The sequence below is a fragment of the Pongo pygmaeus genome, chromosome 16 (genome assembly GCF_028885625.2).
Source record: "Pongo pygmaeus isolate AG05252 chromosome 16, NHGRI_mPonPyg2-v2.0_pri, whole genome shotgun sequence".
NCBI classification, from domain to species: Eukaryota; Metazoa; Chordata; class Mammalia; order Primates; family Hominidae; genus Pongo; species Pongo pygmaeus.
In genome coordinates this window covers 58,020,076-58,042,486 of record NC_072389.2, presented here as the reverse complement: position 1 = coordinate 58,042,486, position 22,411 = coordinate 58,020,076, and the positions used below count along the sequence as shown (strand labels likewise).

At 41.6% G+C, this 22,411-nt stretch overlaps 1 protein-coding gene across 1 annotated transcript in view; it reads left to right on the top strand.

Moving 5' to 3' along the window:
* The window catches only part of ONECUT1 (one cut homeobox 1), a 37,798-nt gene extending 17,153 nt beyond the window's left edge, over window positions 1-20,645 (top strand). Inside the window, exon 2 of the mRNA XM_054451900.2 lies at window positions 15,236-20,645. Within this exon, the coding sequence (XP_054307875.1) occupies window positions 15,236-15,528 (293 nt within the window). The 3' untranslated portion in view covers window positions 15,529-20,645. The remainder of the gene's footprint in view (window positions 1-15,235) is intronic.
* Window positions 20,646-22,411: the final 1,766 nt, after the last annotated feature.

Here is a 22,411-nt window from a genome sequence, read left to right as displayed (position 1 = left end):
ATCATTTCAAAATTGCTTTGCCCATACCCATAAAATAAACAAACCTGCTTAAAAATGCTTTAGTTAAGATTTATTTGCAGCCCTGGAAGTGATTCTAATGCATGTTACAGCTTGATAAGCACACCCCAAAATATACAGCTTGGGTTTGTTATATGTGTATGTGTGTGTGCACTCATGCCACGTGTTATTATGTAAAATGACACTTTAAACATCGTCTAAATGTAACAACCCTAAAACAAGCCCAGTACAAACTAATAGGGTTCCTGTCACAGCATGGGTGTGGAGCTGCAGAAATTAAAACAAAAACAACAAAAATCCTCCAGTTCTTTAGTTCATCTCTTGGAGCCAGCCCGGTGGATAATAAGGGGTGGCACAGAAACCTTGTTCTTCCTCTTTCTGGGCATGAGATACCCTTACTTGCCCACAGGGATGCCCTTCAGTCCCACAGCTCCCTCCCTTCTATGTTAGGCACTTGGCAGTAAATTCGGACAAGTCAAGATGAAGGAGGCCCTGTCAATTAGTGCTAAAAAGCTCACAGCCATTACTCTGATCTTTTCCTCCATTCTCACCCAACTTCCTCTTTCATCATAATCACAGAACAAAACCCTCTGCCTCCAGCAATGAACTCCGTGGACACTTCACACACATCTCGCTTTTTTTTTTTTTTTTTTTTTTTTTTTTTTGTGGAGTCTCACTCTGTCGCCCAGGCTGGAGTGCAGTGGCGCGATCTTGGCTCACTGCAACCTCTGCCTCCCGGGTTCAAGCAATTCTCCTGCTTCAGCCTCCCAAGTAGCTGGGACTACAGGTGTGTGCCACCATGCCTGGCTGATTTTTTGTATTTTTAGTAGAGACGGGGTTTCACTGTGTTAGCCAGGATGGTCTCGATCTCCTGACCTCATGATCCACCCGCCTTGGCCTCCCAAAGTGCTGGGATTACAGGCGTGGGCCACTGCGCCCAGACATATCTCACTTTTTTTTCCTCTGCCAGGCTGTCTATGACAATCAATGCAGCTGGGTTTTAAAAGTACAATTTCACTGTGCAGAGAGAGCAGGGTTACCTGGGCCTTGCACAGTCCCACAGAAAATCCCACAAAGCAGGCTTTCCTGGACCTGAAATCACAGGAATTACCTGGTATTCTTCTCAAAGCACAGATTCCCAGGCCACTCCTAAAATTCTGATTTAGTCAGACTGTGTTTTTGCCAAAGTATGGAGTAATTCTCTTGATCTTGGAAAGGTCTAAAATACTGTCCTAGGAGCAAGTGGCTCTCCAATTTATTGGGCATCCAAATTACTGGGAAGCTTGTTTAAAATATCTGCTTGTGATGGGTGCACCAAAATCTCACAAATCACCACTAAAGAACTTACTCATGTAACCAAACACCACCTGTGCCTCAATAACCTATGGAACAAAAATGAAAAAAAAAATTTAGTGATTATCAAAATTACATCTGTTAATACATGCTCATTGTAAAAAAAAAACAGACATTACTTAAAGATATAAATAAGAATGCAAACAACATCTATAATCTCACCATTTAGAAAGAAACACAAATTTATATTTTGGTATACATTCTTCTAAACTTTTTCCATAGATACACACACACACACACACACACACACACACACACACATGCATTTTATGCAAAAATGAGATGATTCTATATATGCAGTTTTGTCATCTGCTTTTCCTTTTTGTAAGATCGGATGAGTAGTTTTCCACTGCAATAAACATACATCTACATCATCATTCTTAATGGCTATAGAATTTTCTACTATATTTATTTGTTCATTTATTCAATAAATGTTCATATATAGACCAAGCACTGAGCTAGATTCTGGGGATGTAGTCATAGGTAAGCAAGTCTTTGCAAACACAAATTTACCATAATTCATTGATTAACTCCCTATAGTTTTCACTACTATAAAAGGATTTATGATGAATATGTGTACTTACATTTTTGAGCACTTGCCTGAATATAGCCTTAGAATAAATTCCTAGAGGTGTTAATTACTTGATCAAAAGTAAATATATTTTAATATTGATATAAATGCAGATCATCTTTCTGAACAGTTGTTCCAATTGATGTTCCCATCAAAAGTGCCTATTGCTCCTTATTCTTGTCAACATTGAAGATTAGTAAGGTTTTAAATCTTTGCCAATCTCATAGACAAAAAATTAAAATAAATGTTCTCTCTCTCTCTCTCTCATAAACTGACAGAGAGTTCATACCCTTTGCCCTGGATGTTCTTTTATTTCTGAGTGATTTGTATAAAGAAATTATTGTGTATTTTACAACTGCTTCTCAATTTTTGTCTTTGGATTTGATTTGTGGTATTTTTAAGCCATATTAAAGTTGATTTTTTCCACGTTAAAAATTAATTAAAAAACAAAATATCGGCTTGTAAATCTCACTCTCAGAGACAGTAGATATAGGATGAGGTTCCAAAATGTGCATTGTGAACAAGCTGCCCCTTTGTGCTCCCAGGCGATGTTGATGTATTTGGGCCACACCTTTACTGGAGTTCACGCTCGGGACTCTCAGCCCTTGTTACTCAGAGTGCAGTCCCGGACCAGCAGCTAGACATCACCTGGGAGCTTGTTAGATGGTCAGAATCTCAGAGTCTACCCTGGCCTGCCGAATCAGAATCTTCATCTTAACAAGATGTCCAGGTGATTTAAGTTTGAGAAGTCTGATTTAGAGGAGTGGTTCTCAGCCTTGGCTAAGTATTAGAATCACCTAGGGAGCTTTCAAAAATCCCAGGCTTAGGCCTCTGCGAGACTGAATAAATCAGTATCTCTGGAGATGGATCCCACGCACGAGTGCTTTTAAAGTTTCTCAGTGGTTCCCATTTACAGAGAAGACTAAGAACTTCTGAGGGTCCTTCCAGTCTCTCCCACTGCAGAATGCAGGCCAGCCCTGAAGCCCAGGAGAGAGAAATGATACCCTAACCCATGGATCCAGGGCTCTATAATAGCCAGAGGTCCTACTCAAAAAGCCCAATGGCTTGACAGTTGCCAGAAGAAAAAGAAACAAAATGGGATATCATTTCACCTTATTTATAAAGCATTCTTTGAGTCTTTCATCCCTTGAATTTGAATTTCTTCAAGACTCTTCTGCTGGGGTCATCTCATTAATTTATTGTTAAGGTTTCTACCACACAGACTCTCTGGATATTTGCTGACGTTATCCATAAATCTGATCCTTATCTCCTCTCTATTTAAGGCAGATATGGACCAGTCACCACCAAGACTTAGCAAGGACGGATGCAGACAGTACACCTCTGCCCTCTGGTACTCAGTGGCCCCACCTGGGCACCTAACCTTGGGAAAGGGGGCTGATTACTTACTCCCAACTAATTTCAATGTCCCACCCCAAATTAATTTCCTCTGTGCCTTCTGCTCCTCCAGCTCTGTTGCTCTAGCCTGCTCCTTACCTGTCCCTGAGCTCACTTCAGACCCAGTCATAGGAGTGGTGGCAATACCAAGGACTCAGCCAACCTTCACTGACTTCCCAGTCAGTGACATTTCAGATATATCCCCATATATTCCCCATATATATCCCCATATATTTCTGATATAACATTTCAGAAATCTCCCCATGGTGCCATTAAACTACTGCAAAAATCACTATCCAATAAAGGAATTAAGGCTATCTCATGGAACTTCATTCTATGTACACATATGCAAAACTTAAAAGACTTGTGTCTTTTGCATCTCTATTTTCTATGGAACCACATCCAACTTGCTTTTCCAACAAGGGTGCTGAGTATGCCAAGAAATAATCCATGTTCTAGTATTACGGACTGTGTGAGAGAGATGGGCAGGTAACTAATTAATTATACTGTGGGGAAGGTGCTCTGTGGGCACAAAAGACAACAACTCTCCTTGGATGGGAGAGGGGATGGAGAAGGCTTAGCAGAAAAGAAGATGCTTGAGGTTGGCCTTCATTGCACAGGGATCTTTTTGTATGGAAAAGAGAAAAGGAAGGACATTCTGGATGTAGGAAACATCTTGAGCAAAGTAGTGGGGGTGTGGAGGTTCATATCTAGGAATGACTTCCGAGCAGTGTGGCAGGAATGATGCAGGAATGATTGGTATTGAGTGGGCAGTAGTAGGAGGTGACATGGGAAACATGGTTGAGGTCAGGGTGTCAAGGTCCTTGAATATCATGGTAGAGCAGCTGCCAAGGGCTTTCTTCTTGGGCTTTTGGGAGACCCTTGTGAAACTAATTGTATAATGCATGTCATTGGAAGAATAGCATTTACAGTTTGATTCTACAGACAACTTTCCAAAAAAGCAAATGAGGAAAACTTCACTAATTTGAAATTAATCAGAGAAAATGTCTGATGACTTAGTGAAAACTCAAGATTGTAGGTTTTTTAAAGAAATTCTGTTTTATAGCTTTCGATTACTGTAAATACTATAAAGTAACATATACATCTATTAATTAGAAAAATGAGGTCGATAAGCTAAGACTTACAATTCACAATAGGCATATATGAAGTAAAAATAAGTATGTAATTCATCAGATGTGCTTTTTGTTTTGACTGTTTTGTAGAATCATCATAACTAGAGCATCTATATCACAGATTTCCAATTTTTAGAGGCAAACTATTGAGAGTCTTTTTTAAGTGAGGGATACTGATGTAATAAAAGTCCAACTGATCAGCCAATAACAGAAGTTTAGGAATTTAGAATTCTAAAAGAATTTAGAAAAATCCTTTTTTAGTTTTAATTTTTAATTATGGATACATAATAGTTGTATATATTTGTGGGGTACATGTGATATTTTGATACAAGCATACAATGTGTAATGATAAAATCAGGGTAACTAGGGTATCCATCACTTCAAGCATTTATCATTTCTTCATGTTAGGAACATCCCAATTCTACTCTTCTAGCGATTTTGAAATATACAATAAATTATAATTCACTGTAGTCGCCCTATAGTGCCACCTAACACTCGATCTTATGCATTCTACCTAATTGTATTTTTGTACCCATTAAGCATCCCCTCTTTATTCCCCACTCCCCACTACCCTTCCCAGCCTCTGGTAACCATCATTCTACTCTCCATCTCCATGAGTTCAATTTTTTTTAGCTCCTACATGTGAGTGAGAACATGCAATATTTACCTTTCTGTGCCTGGCTTATTTCACTGAACATAATACCCTCCAGTTCCAACCGTGTTACTGCAGATGACAAGATTTCATTCTTTTTATGGCTGAATAATATGCATATATGTATATGTGCTACATTTTCTTTATCCATTCACCCGTTGATGGACACTTAGATTGATGCCACATCTTGCCTATTGTGTATAGTGCTGCAATGAACATGGCAGTGCAGATATCTCTTCATATACTGATAGAAATCAAAATTCTTAAGCCAAACTTCCAGAAAAAAAGCCCTATTGCCCTTTGCTACTGACCAAACTAGCAGGTACAAGGCCGCAGCTTCTCGCTTCCCACCAGTTCCTTTGAAGCTGCAGTAGAGGGGGAGAGCTTCGTGGAGGGAAGGTTCAGGTTGATGGGTGTCTCTTCCTGTAAGTATAAAAACTGATGAGGCTGTGCTCAGGAAAGTGTGTGCGCATGAGCATGAATGGCCAGCGAGAGGATGATGCCAGTATCATTGCGTACTAAATGCATTCTTTCAACGAGAATTCTCAGCTACTATTCTAGTTCAGGTTTAGCCTCTATCACAGGGAAAACAGAACAAGGGAGGGAAGACAAAGCTTGTGGAGAGAAGAACTGAGATAGTCTAGAATCACACCAAAATAGCTGTTTGTGGGGTCAAAGAAAGCAAAAGCTGGTATGGTTCTCTGTTTCCCGTAGTCTGTGCCTGTGGAGGAGCGGAGGGCGCACCTCCCGATGTCCTCCAGTGCTGTCATGGGGCCCTGTGCTGGCCCAAATCCCAGCTGTACCATTTTGCTGTTGGGGTGACTTGGGCCAGTCCCTTAACCTCGCCGAGCTTCAGGCTGCTCATTCGTCGACTAGAGAGAATAACAGTGTCTCCCTCACACCTTTATTGTGAGGCCTGGTAAGGTGACTCATGAATGGGGCTTAGCTCAGGAGATGCTGTCCACCCCTCCCAGGCCCAGGCAACCTTGTCCAGGGTTCCCATCTCTCCTGGGATGCAGCTGTGGAGCTTCACCTGGAGAAGACAGGTCCATCACCATGTTTTATTCACTGACTCAGGAAGGACTGCAGGCAGCAGACTATGGGATGGCAGGATTCTGTCCTAAACAGCTCTGCTAGAGAAGCAGACCAGGGGCAGGGAGAGGCTCCAATGACTTTCCCGACCTGGCTTTGCCAAGGCCCTCTGCTCCTGCTCTTTCCTTTTCCACTGGGTGAGCTGCTTCCTTCAGCTTCTTCTCAAAGCTGATACACACAAGGAGACAGCTGTCCCATGCTCCCCTGCATCCTTCCTGACATGAGACTACTCCAGTCCCTTTCCCAGGCCAGCATGGGTGTGCTGTCTGCTATGCTGCCAGAACTCCCTTTGTCTCAACTTCCGTCCAGCCCACTTTCCTGGAAGGCCAAACTACAGTCCTTTCAGCCACATCAAGATAGGTCTGGCTGACAACTGGCCTGCTGCTTGGCTGACCAACTGCTGCTGTTCTGTTCACCTTGGGTGCAAGTTCTCTGAGCTCCACTTTACCCGCTGCTTCAGCTCTTGCCCCCATTTCACCATCCTGGGGAAAGTTTCCAGGGTGTGTTCACTGGTGCTGCCCTCTGCTTCCAGGGTCCAGTGAAGCTGGAGGCCCAAGTCCCCTACTAACCAGCCCACAGGCAAGCTGCCTAACCTCTCTGACAGGGTTTCACCTACAAAAAAAAAAGGAAGAATACCCATTTCTACCTCACCTGAGTTTTGTGGGGATCACATGGTAAGGTTTTATGGAGGTTTTTTAAGCACTGTAAAGCAAAACACAAGGGTGAGTTATGGTGATTATTCTCCACTGGGAATGTCTGCTCTTTGCATGTTCTTATTAGGCTTTCCATGTGTGTGACCAAAAGAGTTTCCATAGTTGCTCTGGCTACTCACAGAGACACAGCAAACACAGCTCGTGTCCAGTAGGTTGTTTGGGCTCCACCTCCCTCTGCTGGCCATCAGTTTCCAGACAATCTGTGCAGGACTTTGCTTCCCATGCAAAGGCTGTCCTTGGCCGTATCAGTTAGAGCTCACTGGTGTTGCTTTTCAAATGGCACACTGGGCTGTGCCCTCTGAATTTGCCACTTAAGAGTTCCTTTATCACCCAAACAACTGGGGACACAGCTTATAAAAGTATACACCGCACAGTAAGATCACTCAAGGCAAAGCAGATAACATTCTGACCTAGGACTCCTGGAGTCTGAGCTCTAATCCTGACGGTCTCGGTCAATCCAATGGCTCTTTAATCTCCGCAGTGTAGGTACTGGCCTGGAATACAGGCTCAGGAACAGTCCTGTCACGTTTCCTTGCATAGTTTCCCCTTCATGTGTCTCTCCCTACCCCCACTGCGTTTTACTGAAATCTGTTTATTTGTGTGCTCGCTCGTCCACATATATTCTCTAAGAGTTTACTTTGAAAAACAGCTTCAGCTGACAAGAAAGGGTCTTCAGGGCTCAATGCACATGAACAGCTGACTACCTCTTGTCCTTTGCCACAGCCCAGAAAAGGGTCTCTCTCAGTGGCAGGTAGGGGTGAGAGCAGAGGGCTCACCCTGTGTGCATGGCTGGCTGCCACTGCTCTTACAACTTGATAGAGATGTAATTCACATACCATAGAATTCACCCATTTAAAATCATCCAGTTAGTCACAGAGCTTTGCAACCACAGTCAATTTTAGAACATTTTCATCACCTCCCCAAAAAAGAAGAACCATACCTATTAGTCACTCCCATTTCCCACCACCACCCCTTCAGCCATAAGTAACCACCAGCCTGCTTTCTATCCCTATGGATTTTCATATTCTGGCCCACATGCTTTTTGATATTTTTGTTCCCTACCCCAGAAGCTCCAAGCTCTCCTGAGCAGGGTTTGCAGGGATACCATGGCCAAGTCCATCAGGAATCTGGGTAGCAGCCCTGGGCTGGCTCTTGAGAACTTCAGGATGTGTCTTGCCTTACCAGTGCACCCCCATCTGACCCCGAGGCATTGGAGCAGCAAAGGGGCTGAGGGCCGCCTGGACATTTCTCTTCTAAATCCAGGCCAGACCCCCCTTGCATGACTCGGATGTCAGACTTACCTGTGCGAGAACAGTTGTCCCTGCAGGCTGCTGAGGGGTTGCGATTTTCAGCATCTACATCAGCCTTTAGGGTGAAGATGCTGCATCTCTAGCAGGCCCTTATGACAATGCCAAGCTGTCTTTAGATGTCAAGGCAGTTTCATGGTGTCCTGGACATCTCAGCCTTTCCCCTTTACTGCTCTCTAGCCCACTTTCTCTGCGATAATGTTGGGACAACATATTCTAGGGCAGCTATTTCAAGGGAGAAAATACTTGGCTAGAGTCTAAGGACTCACAGAGAGCAAGCCACATATGAGTGGATAAGCTGCCGGCACACAGCTCAAGCCCAACTCTGTGGCCACTGATAGATGTGTGATCTTGACCAAGTCCTTCACCTTCTTTGAGCTTTGTGTCCCCAGCTGCAAAATGGAATACAATGGCTTCTCTCACCTCACAAAATGGTACTAAGAATTAGTAAGACAATATATTTGCTATGGTTTGAATGTGTTCCCCAAATTTCATGTGTTGGAAACATAATCCCCAAATTCATAATGTTGATAGTATTTGCAGGTGCATATCCACGGAGCTGGGCCAGAGCTTGTGTCTTCAAGAGTCCAGGCTCATTTAAGAAGTTGTATCATAAGTTCATCTGGCTTTATTAATGCCTCCCAGGCCAATATGTGTGTGCCCACATATTCCCAGACAAATTCTTGGCAGACTTTTGCATAATTCAATCAGCACTTTATACGTTCTAAAGTCCTTTGTATCATTAAGTCAGGAAAATGGATATAAGTTAGTATACAAATGCTTGAGTGACAACCGATCCTAAGATGTTACTATATACTGTGTTTTAGAAAATGTGTTCTAAGACAGGGTTTCTTAAACTCTAGGTAGTGAAGGACTAGCTTGTTGGTTTCTTTCTAACTTCCATCTGTCCTGAATGAATAATTTTGATAATATAATAAAAAACATATTACTAGAAAAATAATCACACATTTGAATGTTGCAGCAATGTCAAACTGCCATAAACATTTCTAATTGCTTATTCTCAATATTTTGTACTGACCTTGTTGTGGGTCAGTAATGGTTCACAGACCAGGACAGGTCTGCCAACTACACTCTGAGAAACTGTTCTAAGGAACACCATTCCTAAGAGAAATTCCCTGAATAAAGAGTTCTTTGATCAAATAAGTTTGGGAGAGCCTATAAGCTAGAAAGTGTTGATGCTCAGTAACATATTAAAGCTCTGAAAAGTCCTGCATTAAAGAAGTTTGGTTAATCATTAATTAATTCAGCATTTCCCAAACCAACTTGACCTCACAACTCATTGTTCACAAAATACCTTTCAACCTCCTGCAAAGTTACATTTCTTGAAACCCACTTGGCTCTGCCTTGCCTACTATAGGCAAAGCAGTCCCCAGGCATGCCTGAACTAGAAGCCTCTGTCCTTTGCCCACACCCTCATCCTCTGTTTTTTTTTTTCTTTATAATCTTTTATTCCCATGGCACACAAAGTCATGCTCTGACTTTTACTATCTTTCATGCCTACTTCTACCTCCTCCATAGTACTCACTTTGGGTGACCTCACCCATAAACATCAAAGTCACTTGTCTGATATACTTTGCCAGTGCATCCTATAGATCTGTCTGCTTGCCCACCCTCACGGAGGTGACTCATAGCAGATCTTCATCATTAGTACTACCTTTCACCAACAATGGCCATCTCCTTCCACTTAATCCAGTTAACTGACAAGTATTTCTCTATTTTTAATGGAAACTGTACCCCTACATAAAAATATTACATTCACATAAAACATGTGTGTTGCTGTTCCCTAAGCAGCACTACTTCTTGTCATACTCCTTTTTCATCCTCTCTCTCTCTGTCTATCTTGCACACTCATGTAGAGTCTCATAACCTCCAATTGGGGGTTTCCTACCTTACAATGCGTAATCTCTACTCTGAAATCAACTCCATGGAAATTTCAGCTCTCGCAGCTATAGTCTGGTGAAAGCTTCTAGAAGTATGACTTGTTTCTGTGGGTTGCTCCACTTAGCCTCCCCTGGTCATCGGTGACTCTCAGTAAGCTTTAGTCTATTCTCCATTTTACTGATTATCTCTGCTTTCTTTTTCAGCACCTCCAGCTTTGGCAGCATTTCCTCCAAATCTAATCACATCTACTTATTCGCAGATGTACCCCTGCCCCATACCCACATGGATACTGATCTGCCCTTACAACCAGTCACTAGGTCAGGGTGTCCTGGAGATACAGAGCAAGTCAGCCAGGGTCCCTGCTCCAAGAGAATCTCACTTCCCAGGTTCTGGTATGGTAATGTCTACAGTGCTTGAGGTCCCGGGGCAGGAACTTCCAAACTGCATTTCCCCAACATTAATATTGTGTAAGACATTAATCGACAGTCTCCACCAAAAAGTGTTCTGAGGTCAAACAAATTTGAGAAACAGAATTGGCTGTGCTTACATATGTTATGAATCTTGAGGAAGAGGCAATATATAATAGATTTTTTTAAATGTCCTTAATCTGCAAACCATCTTTTCAAGGAACCCCTGTTTGAGAGAGTATCCTTCTTCTGATGCCATTTGGGAAATGCTGGCTCAGGGGTAGCTTCAGCTGACAGTCCTGCCAAATGCCAAGGACTAGACTGAAGTCATTCAAACATACAATCTGGCTAGATGGAAGATGAATATCTCTTTCTGATTTCCCTTAGCTCTGCTTTTTGAATGATAAATAAGTAAAGTCTGTACCCAATGCTCGGTTATTTACTTTCCCATGAGTGAGTGTTCTGTGTAATTTACCATCTAGAGACCTAATGACTTCCAAGTCTATATTTCTAGCCCAGATCTCTCCCCTGAACTCCAGATCCCATACATCCTGCTGTCTGCTGGACAACCACCTATTGGAGATCTTTAATAGAATGTCCAGCAAACACATCCAATGCAATTTGTTCCATATAGAAGTGGTTACTATCCTCATAAAACTCATTTCTCCATCCGCATTTCCTAATGGCTCCATTACTATCATCCAACCAGAAACCTGGCAGATGTTCCAGACTACACCTTCTTAGCCAAGTAGTCAAGAAGTCTTCTTGATTTGACTGCCCAAGAAGTTCTTCTCCATTGTCAACTGCCATTGTCTAATTTTGGGTCCTCATTACAGTGGTTTTCTTTTCTTTTTCTGAAATGGAATCTTGCTTTCTCACCCAGGCTGGGGTGTAGTGTTGCAATATCAGCTGACTACAACCTCTGCGTCCCGGGTTCAAGCAATTCTTCTGCCTCAGCCTCCCAAGTAGCTGGGATTACAGGCGCCTGCCACCACGCCTTGCTAATTTTTGTATTTTTAGTAGAGACAGCGTTTCACCATGTTGGCCAGGTTGGTCTCGAACTCCTGACCTCAAGTAATCTGCCTGCTTCGGCCTCCCAAACTGCTGGGATTACAGGCATGAGCAACTGTGCCTGGCCCTACGGTGGTTTTCTGACTTGTATTTTGGGTCCGGTTCTCTGCAAAACAGACTCTGAGTTTCTGAGATGTGCATTCAGAAAGGTTTTTGGAGCATGTTACGGAGAATAACCCCCTGGGGGTGGTGAAGGAAGTAAGATTGGGCAGAAGGAGGAGTTGAACAACAATGTAGGTGCAAAAATAGCCTCAACCAATTATATGGAGTGCTCTTGAACCGGATGACTCTTTAGAGTTGTCTCACTTGATGCAAGGGATTGGGGGGAGGATCCTTAAACCAACACATTTCCATTCTCCTAGACCACCACCTTCCATACCCCCATCTCCTACAGCCCCCCAGCCACCGCCACTAGATATGGGCAAACCCCCATCCCACCCCAGAGTGGCATAACCTTTGGCCAAGGGCAATTCCAAGAATGGACCTCACCTGAAAGCCACCTGTCATCAACCCTTCCAGCAGCTGGAGGAGCAAGTGCCACAGTCCTGAAGGGGGATCTGGGTAGTAGACCACAGCACCCACTGTAGCATTCTTGTCCCTAATCTTGCTGCTTTCCAGTTCTCCCTCCACAACTCCACCAGAGGGGTTTTTCTAAGCCCAAATGTAATCACACTACACCCTTTCTCATGCCTCTCCCTACCTCCTCCATACCTACGAGACGATTCATATCTGAACTCTGTCTATGCACGAAGCCATCTCCCACAGCCTTTCCTTCTTGTGTGCCCTCTTGCCTCACAAATACCAATCTACTAATACTTATCCTTCACCATGCTGCTCCCTCTGCAGGGAATGAGCTTTCCCACTCCTCTCACTAGCAAGCCTCCATTTATCTCTTAGGGCCCATCTGAAGTGCCTTCTCTATAATTCCTTCCTGAATATCTTCAAGCAGTAGACTCTGTACACTCTTTTTATACTCTTGTAGTTAATTGCTTATGTGCAGTTATTTGCTTAAATCTGGCATCCTTAAGAGCAAAACCTGTGTTGTATTCATTTTTAAGTCAATGAATCAGCCATCTGCATCAGTATTGTATAAGGCTGTGTCTACATGGGCTGACTCAAACCAACTGGAGTTGACTTTAGTCATTTTTTTCTGGGACTTAATCTAGGTGCCCAGTGAGGGCTGTAGGCCCCTGGGAGGAGGAACTCTATTTGAAGACTCTCACCTGGCTCAGGATGTCTATAACTCAAGGCTCTGAGGGAGTTGGGCATTTAATAATACTGCCCGTTAGGTTGATGCCGCCCCTCATGGTGGGCAAGAGGCATAGCAAGTGACCTACAGGACATGTTACAAAAGGCCATAAGGCCTGTCTTGCCAACAAATCTCTCTTTCATGACTGAGCCCTCCCTTCATGTCCATTCTGAAATTCTCACTCTTATAATTACTAATGGTTGGACCAGTGGCCCCGTAAGTAGGGTGAATACACTCCAGAGCCTGGCAAGCAGATGCATCTCTAGAAGATAATTCCATGTCTATTTATTTTTATTTTATCCCTTTAAAAATTTTAGTATTGTGGGCTGGGGGCAGTGGCTCACACCTCTAATGGGAGGCCAAAGTGGGCAGACTGCTTGAGCCCAGGAGCTCAAGACCAGCCTAGGCAACATGGTGAGACCCCATCTCTATTAAAAAAAAAATACGAAAAAATTAGCCGGGATGTGGCAGCACGCACCTATAGTGCCAGCTACTCCAAAGGCTGAGGTGAGAGGATTGCTTGAGCCCAGGGAGGCAGAGGTTGCAGTGCACCAAGATTGCACCACTGTATCCAGCCTGGGCAGCAGGGTGAGATCCTGTCTCAAAAAAAATGTTTTTGTATTGTGTATGTTTTATAATGTGCACAAGATAGTAGTATACTAACACATGTATATGATTTATAAATAAATAATATAAGGGAATATACACTCAGAACGTTTTTTACTAAGTAGCACATTGTTTTAAAAAATTGGAGCCTTCTGGATTGGACTCTAAAGCCTTGAGGCCTCTCCAGCTTTCATCCTATGAGCTCTGCAGCTGATCTGTTGCTGAGCTAATTTGTACCAATGGCACCTAAAGTTTTACAGGAACTCTGAAGTCCAGGATCTACCCAGCTGGAAATGAAAGGGAGGGGCAGGCTGAGGAGAGCACAGAGGCTGAATCTAGCCAGAGCTGGTGAACCATCAGGTAAGGAATTGAGAACCTGGAATACACAGAGGCATACAGTGAAGCAGAAGGCAGCAACAGCTAGGACAGCAATGGGAGGGATGCGATATGGAAGAATGGCAATCCCTCCCTCTACCACGAAGCATGCCCCATCCATCTTCCACTGTGGTTAGGATGAGAGTACAGCCAGCCAGATATAAAGGTGGCAGTGGCTGCTCTAGAACACCTACATAGGGGGCTAAGAGGCAGCAATCTGATTGCAGTGAGGGCATAGGAGCCTTTTCTTAAGGCTGCATTCGCATATCAGAGCACTATTTTTACTTGGGTTGTATGGTTATTTGTGGATGGTTGTGAGGATTGATTGATGGTGGAGATTGGGTGGAGGGGCAGTGTGCATTGTTACCAATGCAGCCTTGATAGTCCTTTAGCAGGTGGAAACTAGTGAGCCTCATTAGGGTGGAAAGAGACTTATGGCACCTAAAATCAGGAGAGACCCTGATCTGGCGCCAAACCCTGGGGCCTGAGGGCTCCATTGGGATGATACGTTAGAATAACTCCATCAGCCAAAAAGCAGCTTCATAATACAGGACCAGACATGCATGCGCAGGGAATGGGCCCCTCAGTGGGAGACCAAATAAGTGATGAGGGGGACTCCAAGAGCATGGCTTGCAAAAAGGAGGCACAGAGAGACCCCAGAGATGAACATGGCTAACTTGGCAGGTTTAGTCTCAATGTCGAGGAGGAGTGGTTCACACCTCCACAGTTCCCGGTTCCACTAGAAAATCAGTAGAAGACTGTTTGATGGCCATGATAAAAAAAACTATATACTGAACCTTCTTATATACAGATTTTCCTGGAAAATAAAAAAGATCAGAAGGGAAACAAATGCAATTCCTTTCTACTATGTTTTTAGACTCTGATTAGGCTCTTAATATTCTACTGGCAGCAGACTATAAACCCTTTGAGGGCTACAACCACTTCTTGCTGACAAGGCGTTGCATTTGTAAAGTTAGCATAAACTTTTGCATACACTATTTCATACCACAACACAGCAAGGTAGGCATTCTTATATGCATTTTGTGGATGAAGAAAAAAGTTCAAAGTGATTAAGTTCATTTAGCCAGAAACTTACATTCTACAGGTGAGGAATCTGAGGCCCAGATGGAGTTAACTGACTTACCCAGGACAAAGAGCAAATACTCATCAAAGCCACAACCCACGCCCAAGCCTCACAGAACTTCACCTGTATCCCAATTCTCCATTCTTCTATTACACTTTCCTCCCAGCCCCCAATGGTGCTTAAAGCAGAGGTCAGCAAACAGAAAGCAGGCTATGAGGAATGGCTAACAAATTTTATGAGCTCTGTCTTTCTACTCTTGATTCTCCCCTAGATAATTTGTTCTAACATCTTCTGTGTTTCTTCACAGCATGCAAAAGGAAAGAACAAGAACATGGGAAGGATAGAGGCAACACACCCAAAAAGCCCAGGTTGGTCTTCACAGATGTCCAGCGTCGAACTCTACATGCAATATTCAAGGAAAATAAGCGTCCATCCAAAGAATTGCAAATCACCATTTCCCAGCAGCTGGGGTTGGAGCTGAGCACTGTCAGCAACTTCTTCATGAACGCAAGAAGGAGGAGTCTGGACAAATGGCAGGATGAGGGCAGCTCCAATTCAGGCAACTCATCTTCTTCATCAAGCACTTGTACCAAAGCATGAAGGAAGAACCACAAACTAAAACCTCGGTGGAAAAGCTTTAAATTAAAAAAAATTTTTAAAAGACCAGGACCTCAAGATAGCAGGTTTATACTTAGAAATATTTGAAGAAAAAAAAGCATTATTTATAGTCCAAAGAAACCAAAGACTTAGCTCACCTGCATTCTGACTTTGTTTGGAGACACACACTTCAGCAGGGCGGCGACTTGGCAAGACAAATGATGAGCAAGAAAACACCACTGGATCTCACACCTTCAATCCATGACCATCCTCGCTGTGCTTGGCTGTTTAGTGGTTTGGAGCATAGTGATTTTGAGCCATTGAGTGGACATCTTTTAAGATCAAACTTTCTCATCTGTTCTACCATGCCACGAAGGTGTATGGTGTCTCAGTACCACCACCACCAGTGGTTAGAGACTTAGGCAGAGCTGGTCTTCAGAAATGGTTGTTCTATAGGAGTGCAACCAACATGGTTAGGGGTTGTCTGAGTTCATTGGATTAGGAGTGTGATTTTGCTCGTCTAGTCTAGCGTTTGAACCTGCCAGGCCCGCAACCTAAATGCAGATTCAAACCCAGCAAAGAAAATTTGAATGACACCTAAACCAGTGCATTCTCTTTGTTTGTTAAGGAATGTTCAGATATTTTTTAAGAAATGAAACAAGAGTCCATCCATTAAAAAAAATCACCTAGGTACCAAAGAACACACTTAATATTATAGTGCAGGTATTTTATTGCAATGATTTTAATAACCAAAGCTATTTTTACACAAGATACTATGTAAAGTTATACGTATGAACTGATCTAGCTGTAATACACATGCCACATAGAATCATGACTATTATTTATGACTCTTGAAGCATTTGAAATATGAGTTTTCAGAACTGGCAAGAAAGAATGTAGCTTCAGGGAAGCAATTAATATCATGGCAGAGAGGTCGATGCAGTACACGTGTACATCCAGATGGCACACTCCTTTTCAGGATCCATAAATGTCACTTAAGTAGAGAGACAGACATGGTTCCATAATCTGTTCCTAGCTGAGAAAACCTGAGGATCTTTCGAAAGTAGTACCCCATTTTTACACTAGAAAACTAAATTTAACAGGGAGGGTAACTAAATTAAAAAATTTGTTCAAAGTAATGCTTTTTAGTAAAAGGTCACTAAATAAAGAACTATCCTTAGATTAATTGACTTATATTTGCTTTATGCATCTGGCACCAAAAACCTCTTTTAAATACTTTACAAATACAAATAAAGTTTAAAAAAACAACATTATTATTCAAATGAGCTATTCAGTACTTATAACTATCCTAAAAAGTTATCAAACTAACTTATTGCCAATCCCAGAAATTTTATGATTTGGATGTCAACAAAACAGCAGGTGCAACTGAGAAATGGTGGAATTGGTGGAACCGCATAGAAAAAAGCCAGTGTTCTGGTGGACGACAAGACTTTTGATCTATTGGTATTAATCAATTTATGGAACTAAGAATAGCCTCCAAAGCATTCTGCCTTCTTTCTTGCTACTGCATTAAGCTGGAAATTTTATAATATAGATTTTGCTCTCTAACAGGGACAGATTAAAAACTAGACCTGAGCTTACAAATACAAAATTTTAAATTTCTATTTTTCCAAATCACTTAACCAGAGCTGTAGAAATCAAAGCCAAAAAAAAATGAAGTTGTATTAGTGGTACCTCAGTGAGTCACTTGATTCCCAGAAAAATTCTCTCTGATTTCAGCTGGACTGTAACTTATCTAAGTGGATGCCTATTATGCCATTAGGTAAAGAATTGGATACTGTTAGTTAATTACCATCCCTACTTAGAACTATGAAATTAAATGTTATCCTAATGATAAGTTGTTTTATTGAGATTCATTAAAAATGCCAAAGAACAAAACTGAACCATCTTAACACGAAACATAACTCCTTAGCATCAAATCTCAGCACCTTGTCTAGGTCTGTAACAGGCAGGCAACTAGAGAGGTGAAGCAAAACCAACAAGCCATCTATCTGTGTCTCCTTCATGTCTGCTGTCAAATGAGAAGAGGAAACCAACATATACTTCTCTTTTGATGAAATACTTCATTTGCCTTGACATGTTTTGTTTTTTTTTAAATTTCACCCACAACTCCAGCTTAAAAATTTCCCTTCTAAATATGGCACAATTATAGTTCAGCTATTGAAAGAGACCATTTAAATGGCCACCCTTCAAGATTTACTAAAAAATAGAATCTTGTCAATGACATAAACAAAAAGGAAAAAACTGATTAACATTTTCTCTCTCTCCGGGAATGGAGGGAGCCGGGGATACAGCTACATAATGTATTTATAATTTAGGAGGGAGGAAAGCCTTATTTATTTAAAATGTGATAATTCTAAATGCAGGGAAATTCAAGCTGTGTCTACACACAATCTTACCAAATTCAATACCCCAAGAAAAGAATAGCAGAATTCAGACAACCATGCTTTTTATTTGTTGCTACTATATATTACCCCCAAAATCAATCCAACTACATGTTACCCTTTTTTTTTTTTTTTTTAAGAGAGTCTCACTCTGTCACCCAGGCTGGAGTGCAGTGGTGCAATCTCAGCTCACTGCAACCTCCACTTCCTGGGTTCAAGTGATTCTCCTGACTCAGCCTCCCAAGTAGTTGGGATTACAGGTGCCACCACACCCAGCCTAATTTTTGTATTTTTAGTAGAGACAGGGTTTCACCATGTTGGCCAGGCTGGTCTTGAACTCCTGACCTCAGGTAATCCACCCACCTCGGCCTCCCAAAGTGCTGGGGTTACAGGCATGAGCCACTGTGCCTGGCCCATGTTACATTTTTTACCAATTATTTTGGTACTGCATAGGCACAGTCTCACAGAATATTGCTTCATTTTCAGTATCCCACTGTAACAGTTTTTTAAGAAACTAACCAGTTATCCTATTTGCTAACACCAAAGATAATTTTCATACCAGCATTGAATTTGCACCCATTATGCAATTTCAGGGCTTAGAGATATATTTTCTCATAAACAGATGCACAAATCAGAGCCTGAAAAGCAATTTTTTTACTCGACTGTTTGAGCATACTCACATCCTTTGCTTTTTAGAAATCGTGATGGACAAACTCAGCTTCTCACAAGCAATACACTTATTACATCATGTATGACTGATTCTTCACTTGCTCCTGAACTGGCATGTAGAAAAAAAACACAATGCTTCCATTCCTATTTAGTGTAACATTAATTTCTGGCTTGAGTTTTTTAATCTACATTCCACAGAGCAGATCATGTGCCATTTGTTCACCCATCATTTCTCAATTCTTTTGCAAAATTCACCAGAAAAAGATATCTATCTTACCCTTTTATTTGTACATGTGTTTATTCCAAAACTGCACTTAAAGTAATCCTTTTTTTTTTTTTTTTTTTTTTTTTTTTTTTTTGGTAGAATGGAAGTTAGTCTGTTTCTGGCCATAAGACATTCAGGTCCTCTCATCACTGGAAGCTTTCCTGTAGAGGGCAGGGAGTTGTGACGTCTGGACACCCCAAAACCCCAGACTTCAGTAAATGTTCAGGTAAAAGAGCTCTGGATGTCAGGAATTGAGTATTCCAGTCCCTGGATGCAGCTGGAATAGACTCCAAAGACCAAAGAAAATGTGTGGGAAATCCAGAAGTTCTAAATGAACATGTCACTCACTGTGCCCCTGCAAAAAAGCGAAATTATTTTTCCAGGAAAATATAAAAGCACTACGCTACTTTTGGATTCATTCCACTCCCATTGCTACCCCAGGTGAATGACCGTAGTTGCAGGTTAAATGCAAACTTTGCTATACCAAAGAGTCCTAGGACATTTTCACATGAGCTATAAAGGCATTTTCCCTAAGAAAGGTCCTCCCTTCTTTGTACATAAAGGATGAAAACTATGCATTTAGCAAACAAAGAGAAAGCACTTCTCCTTTTTCTATCTAGTTGTTTAGGGTGCATTCAAACACCAGAGGCTGTTTTGAGACATGTTTGGCCTTCTGGGTTATTACCGTGGTGTGGTTAGCTTTACAGTACATTTGGTAACTATTTCCTAAATAGTAAGGACAAAGAAGCAGAAGGTAAGAAATAGCGACTTCCACGTGTAAAAAAAAAAAAAGAAAAGAAAAAAAGAAAAAAAAAGTGTAAAGATCTACTATTTATAGTGTGAACCAAAGACGCTACCTCACTCAATTTCCATTGGTGATTTTAATCACATTGATGATACCAAAGAATACCAAAGATATTTTCATGCACGGTCTCAGTCTGCAGAGGGAACTCCGCCCCTTCCCTTCCTCCACCCCTCCCCCTTCCTAACTCTTCACTCAGTGTGTAAACTTGTCTTCATTCTTAATAATGATACAATAATGACAACAACAACATTAGGAAATACTACTCTTATTACTGCTAGTTCTACTTGTAAATCTCTAGGCAAACATGTTGCAAACTTTGTAAACTCCTAGGACGAGTGCCTTGCTTGAACCAAAGTGTTAAACCGCTGTTGACCTCTTTCACCTTATACTCTTTGAATACCTCAGCCTCTTAGAAAGGCCACTAATGAAAAAAAAAAAAGGAATAATTATTCACCGTGGTGCTTTTTCCGTGCAACCATGCAATGAAACTTTCTTTGATACCAAAGGATGACTTTTCTTTTCCCAATTTCTTGCTGATAAACCAAAGCTCCTCCTCCTTGTTCCCTCTCAAGTTCCCCCCACCTGAGTTCACCTGTCCCTCCACCAGGCAGGCCGTGCATAACTTTTACCAATTCCTCCAAATACCTCATAGTAATAAAGTTTTAGGGTTATGTTGTATAGAGAGTCTATGTGATAAGGCAGAACTTACTAGTTTGATAATTGTTAAGGTTACTTTAAAAAAAACTTTATAATTCTTATTTATTTTGTAGTTTGTATGTTTGGGATGTTCCCCCCCCCACTTTGGTTTGGGGTTTATTTTCTTGGCAGAACTGCTCTGTTGCTCGAGGAAGACTTAGTTTCTGGAAATATTCCCTGGGTGAGTCAAGGGTTGTGTAAAAATGCAAGAATGGAATACGAAATGATTTTCATTTTGATGGTTACTTATGAAGTTTTTGTGTTCCGTAGAAAATTTGTTTCCACAGGGTAAAAAAAAAAAAAAAAATTATATATATATATATATATATATATAAAATCTCTTTTTGTGAAGCTGGTTCCTATTTTTCTCTATAATGTGCTGTGATTTTTTTTAATTTAATTACATTTTATATGAGCTTATTTAATCACTGCTTTAATTTATGACTGTGTAGTTTTTAAAATGTATATAGTAGAATTGAAATGGCCAAAGCTTTATGTTGCAATCTTTTTGTTCTCGATGCTAAGATAAGCTGAAGGCAAGAGCTTCTCTTAACTGCAGGGTATATCTTTAGCTTTTTCTTAGTAGGTACTTCAATGTGTGCTGTAAACACTGCCAGGTCCCCCTCAGAAACTTGTACATGCCAAAGTGAGTGTTTCAAGATAGTCCTTTTTGTCATTTAGAAAGAAGAAAGGCATTGTTCGTGTTCTTCCTTTAATTTATTAATTTTTTTTAGAAAAGATTACTTTGCAGGTAAGACCTGAAATTCCAAAGAATTTGAGACTTTTTTACTATTTCAAAGCACCGGCATTTGTGAGATACTTTGCTACTTCTTTTTTTTTTTTAACCATTCGCACGGGTATGAAAAGTAGAGTGTAAAAACTCAAAGAGACAAGCTAACTTGAATTTGGAAATCCTCTATGTTTTCCCAAGTTTCTGAATTGCTTCAAGGCAGGGGGTAGGGCATGGAGACACAGTTCCTTTTGCAAAGCTGAGAGGAGAGTGTAATGGCCTCATGCTCTTAAGCAGAAAGTCAAGGCTGGGGAGCAGCTGACCCAGCCCTTACTCCTCTGGCCAGTCCACAGTAGACACAAAACACGATTGCTTGGCCTCAATTATCAATAGAATTTAAGAGAAAAATCAAAGTTACACATCCTTCTCCACATCAGTTTCTTGGAATCTGCTACTCACGACTGCCCCTCCTCTCCCCACATGCCCCTACCAAAGTCACAGGAGTCACCCTCAAATGTCAGGGTCCTGGGGTAAATGTACTCCACGCCTCTCTGAGTTTGTCTCTGCTCACTCTTCGTCTTCCCACTGGTTTGTTTTCTGCACTAGAGATGATCCCTGCCCTCAGCTCCCTGCATGGAGGCAGTTCAGATACTTGGCCCTACCTGTGATGAGCACACACACAGAATTCTCAACTGACAGTGGCATCCTCAGAAGAGTTGGTGCCCACTATTTTGTTTTATTTTGCTGAAAGAAGTTGCTCTGACTACACATCATAAACCCATAGATGTAAATACCTTCCCTCTCAACATACAAATTTTACCTTATTTTTTTTTTCCCACAGGGGTGTTTGTGGTGGGGAAGGAAAGAGAGGGCTTAGACTTCAGGTCAAATATTACATTTTCTTAGGAACATTTGTATACTCATTATGTATTTTAATAGGGCAATAAATCTGCTTTGGGTTGCAGGATCACCCAGTGTTCTGTTGGAAAGCATTGACCAATGATTTGTTTTTAATACAAATGCTGTGCGATGAGTTATAGAAACCTAGGACAATGGTTGAGGGAGTCAACTCTTACATCAGCAGTGAAGCGCTGAGTGGCGTTGTATTCACAAGGTCACACATTCTGTTTCTGTGTTAGTCTCAATTTGTTGTGGTACGTTCTGCATTTATTACATAATCATTGTGGGCTCATTTTAGATTTGCCGTCTGAACCAAGTGACAAGTATTTTTTCAATACAATAAAGTTGAAAACCTTGTCTTCCACTTGCTTTGGTAGTTGTCTTCATATCTCCCTGTGCTTATTGCCCTGTCTGAA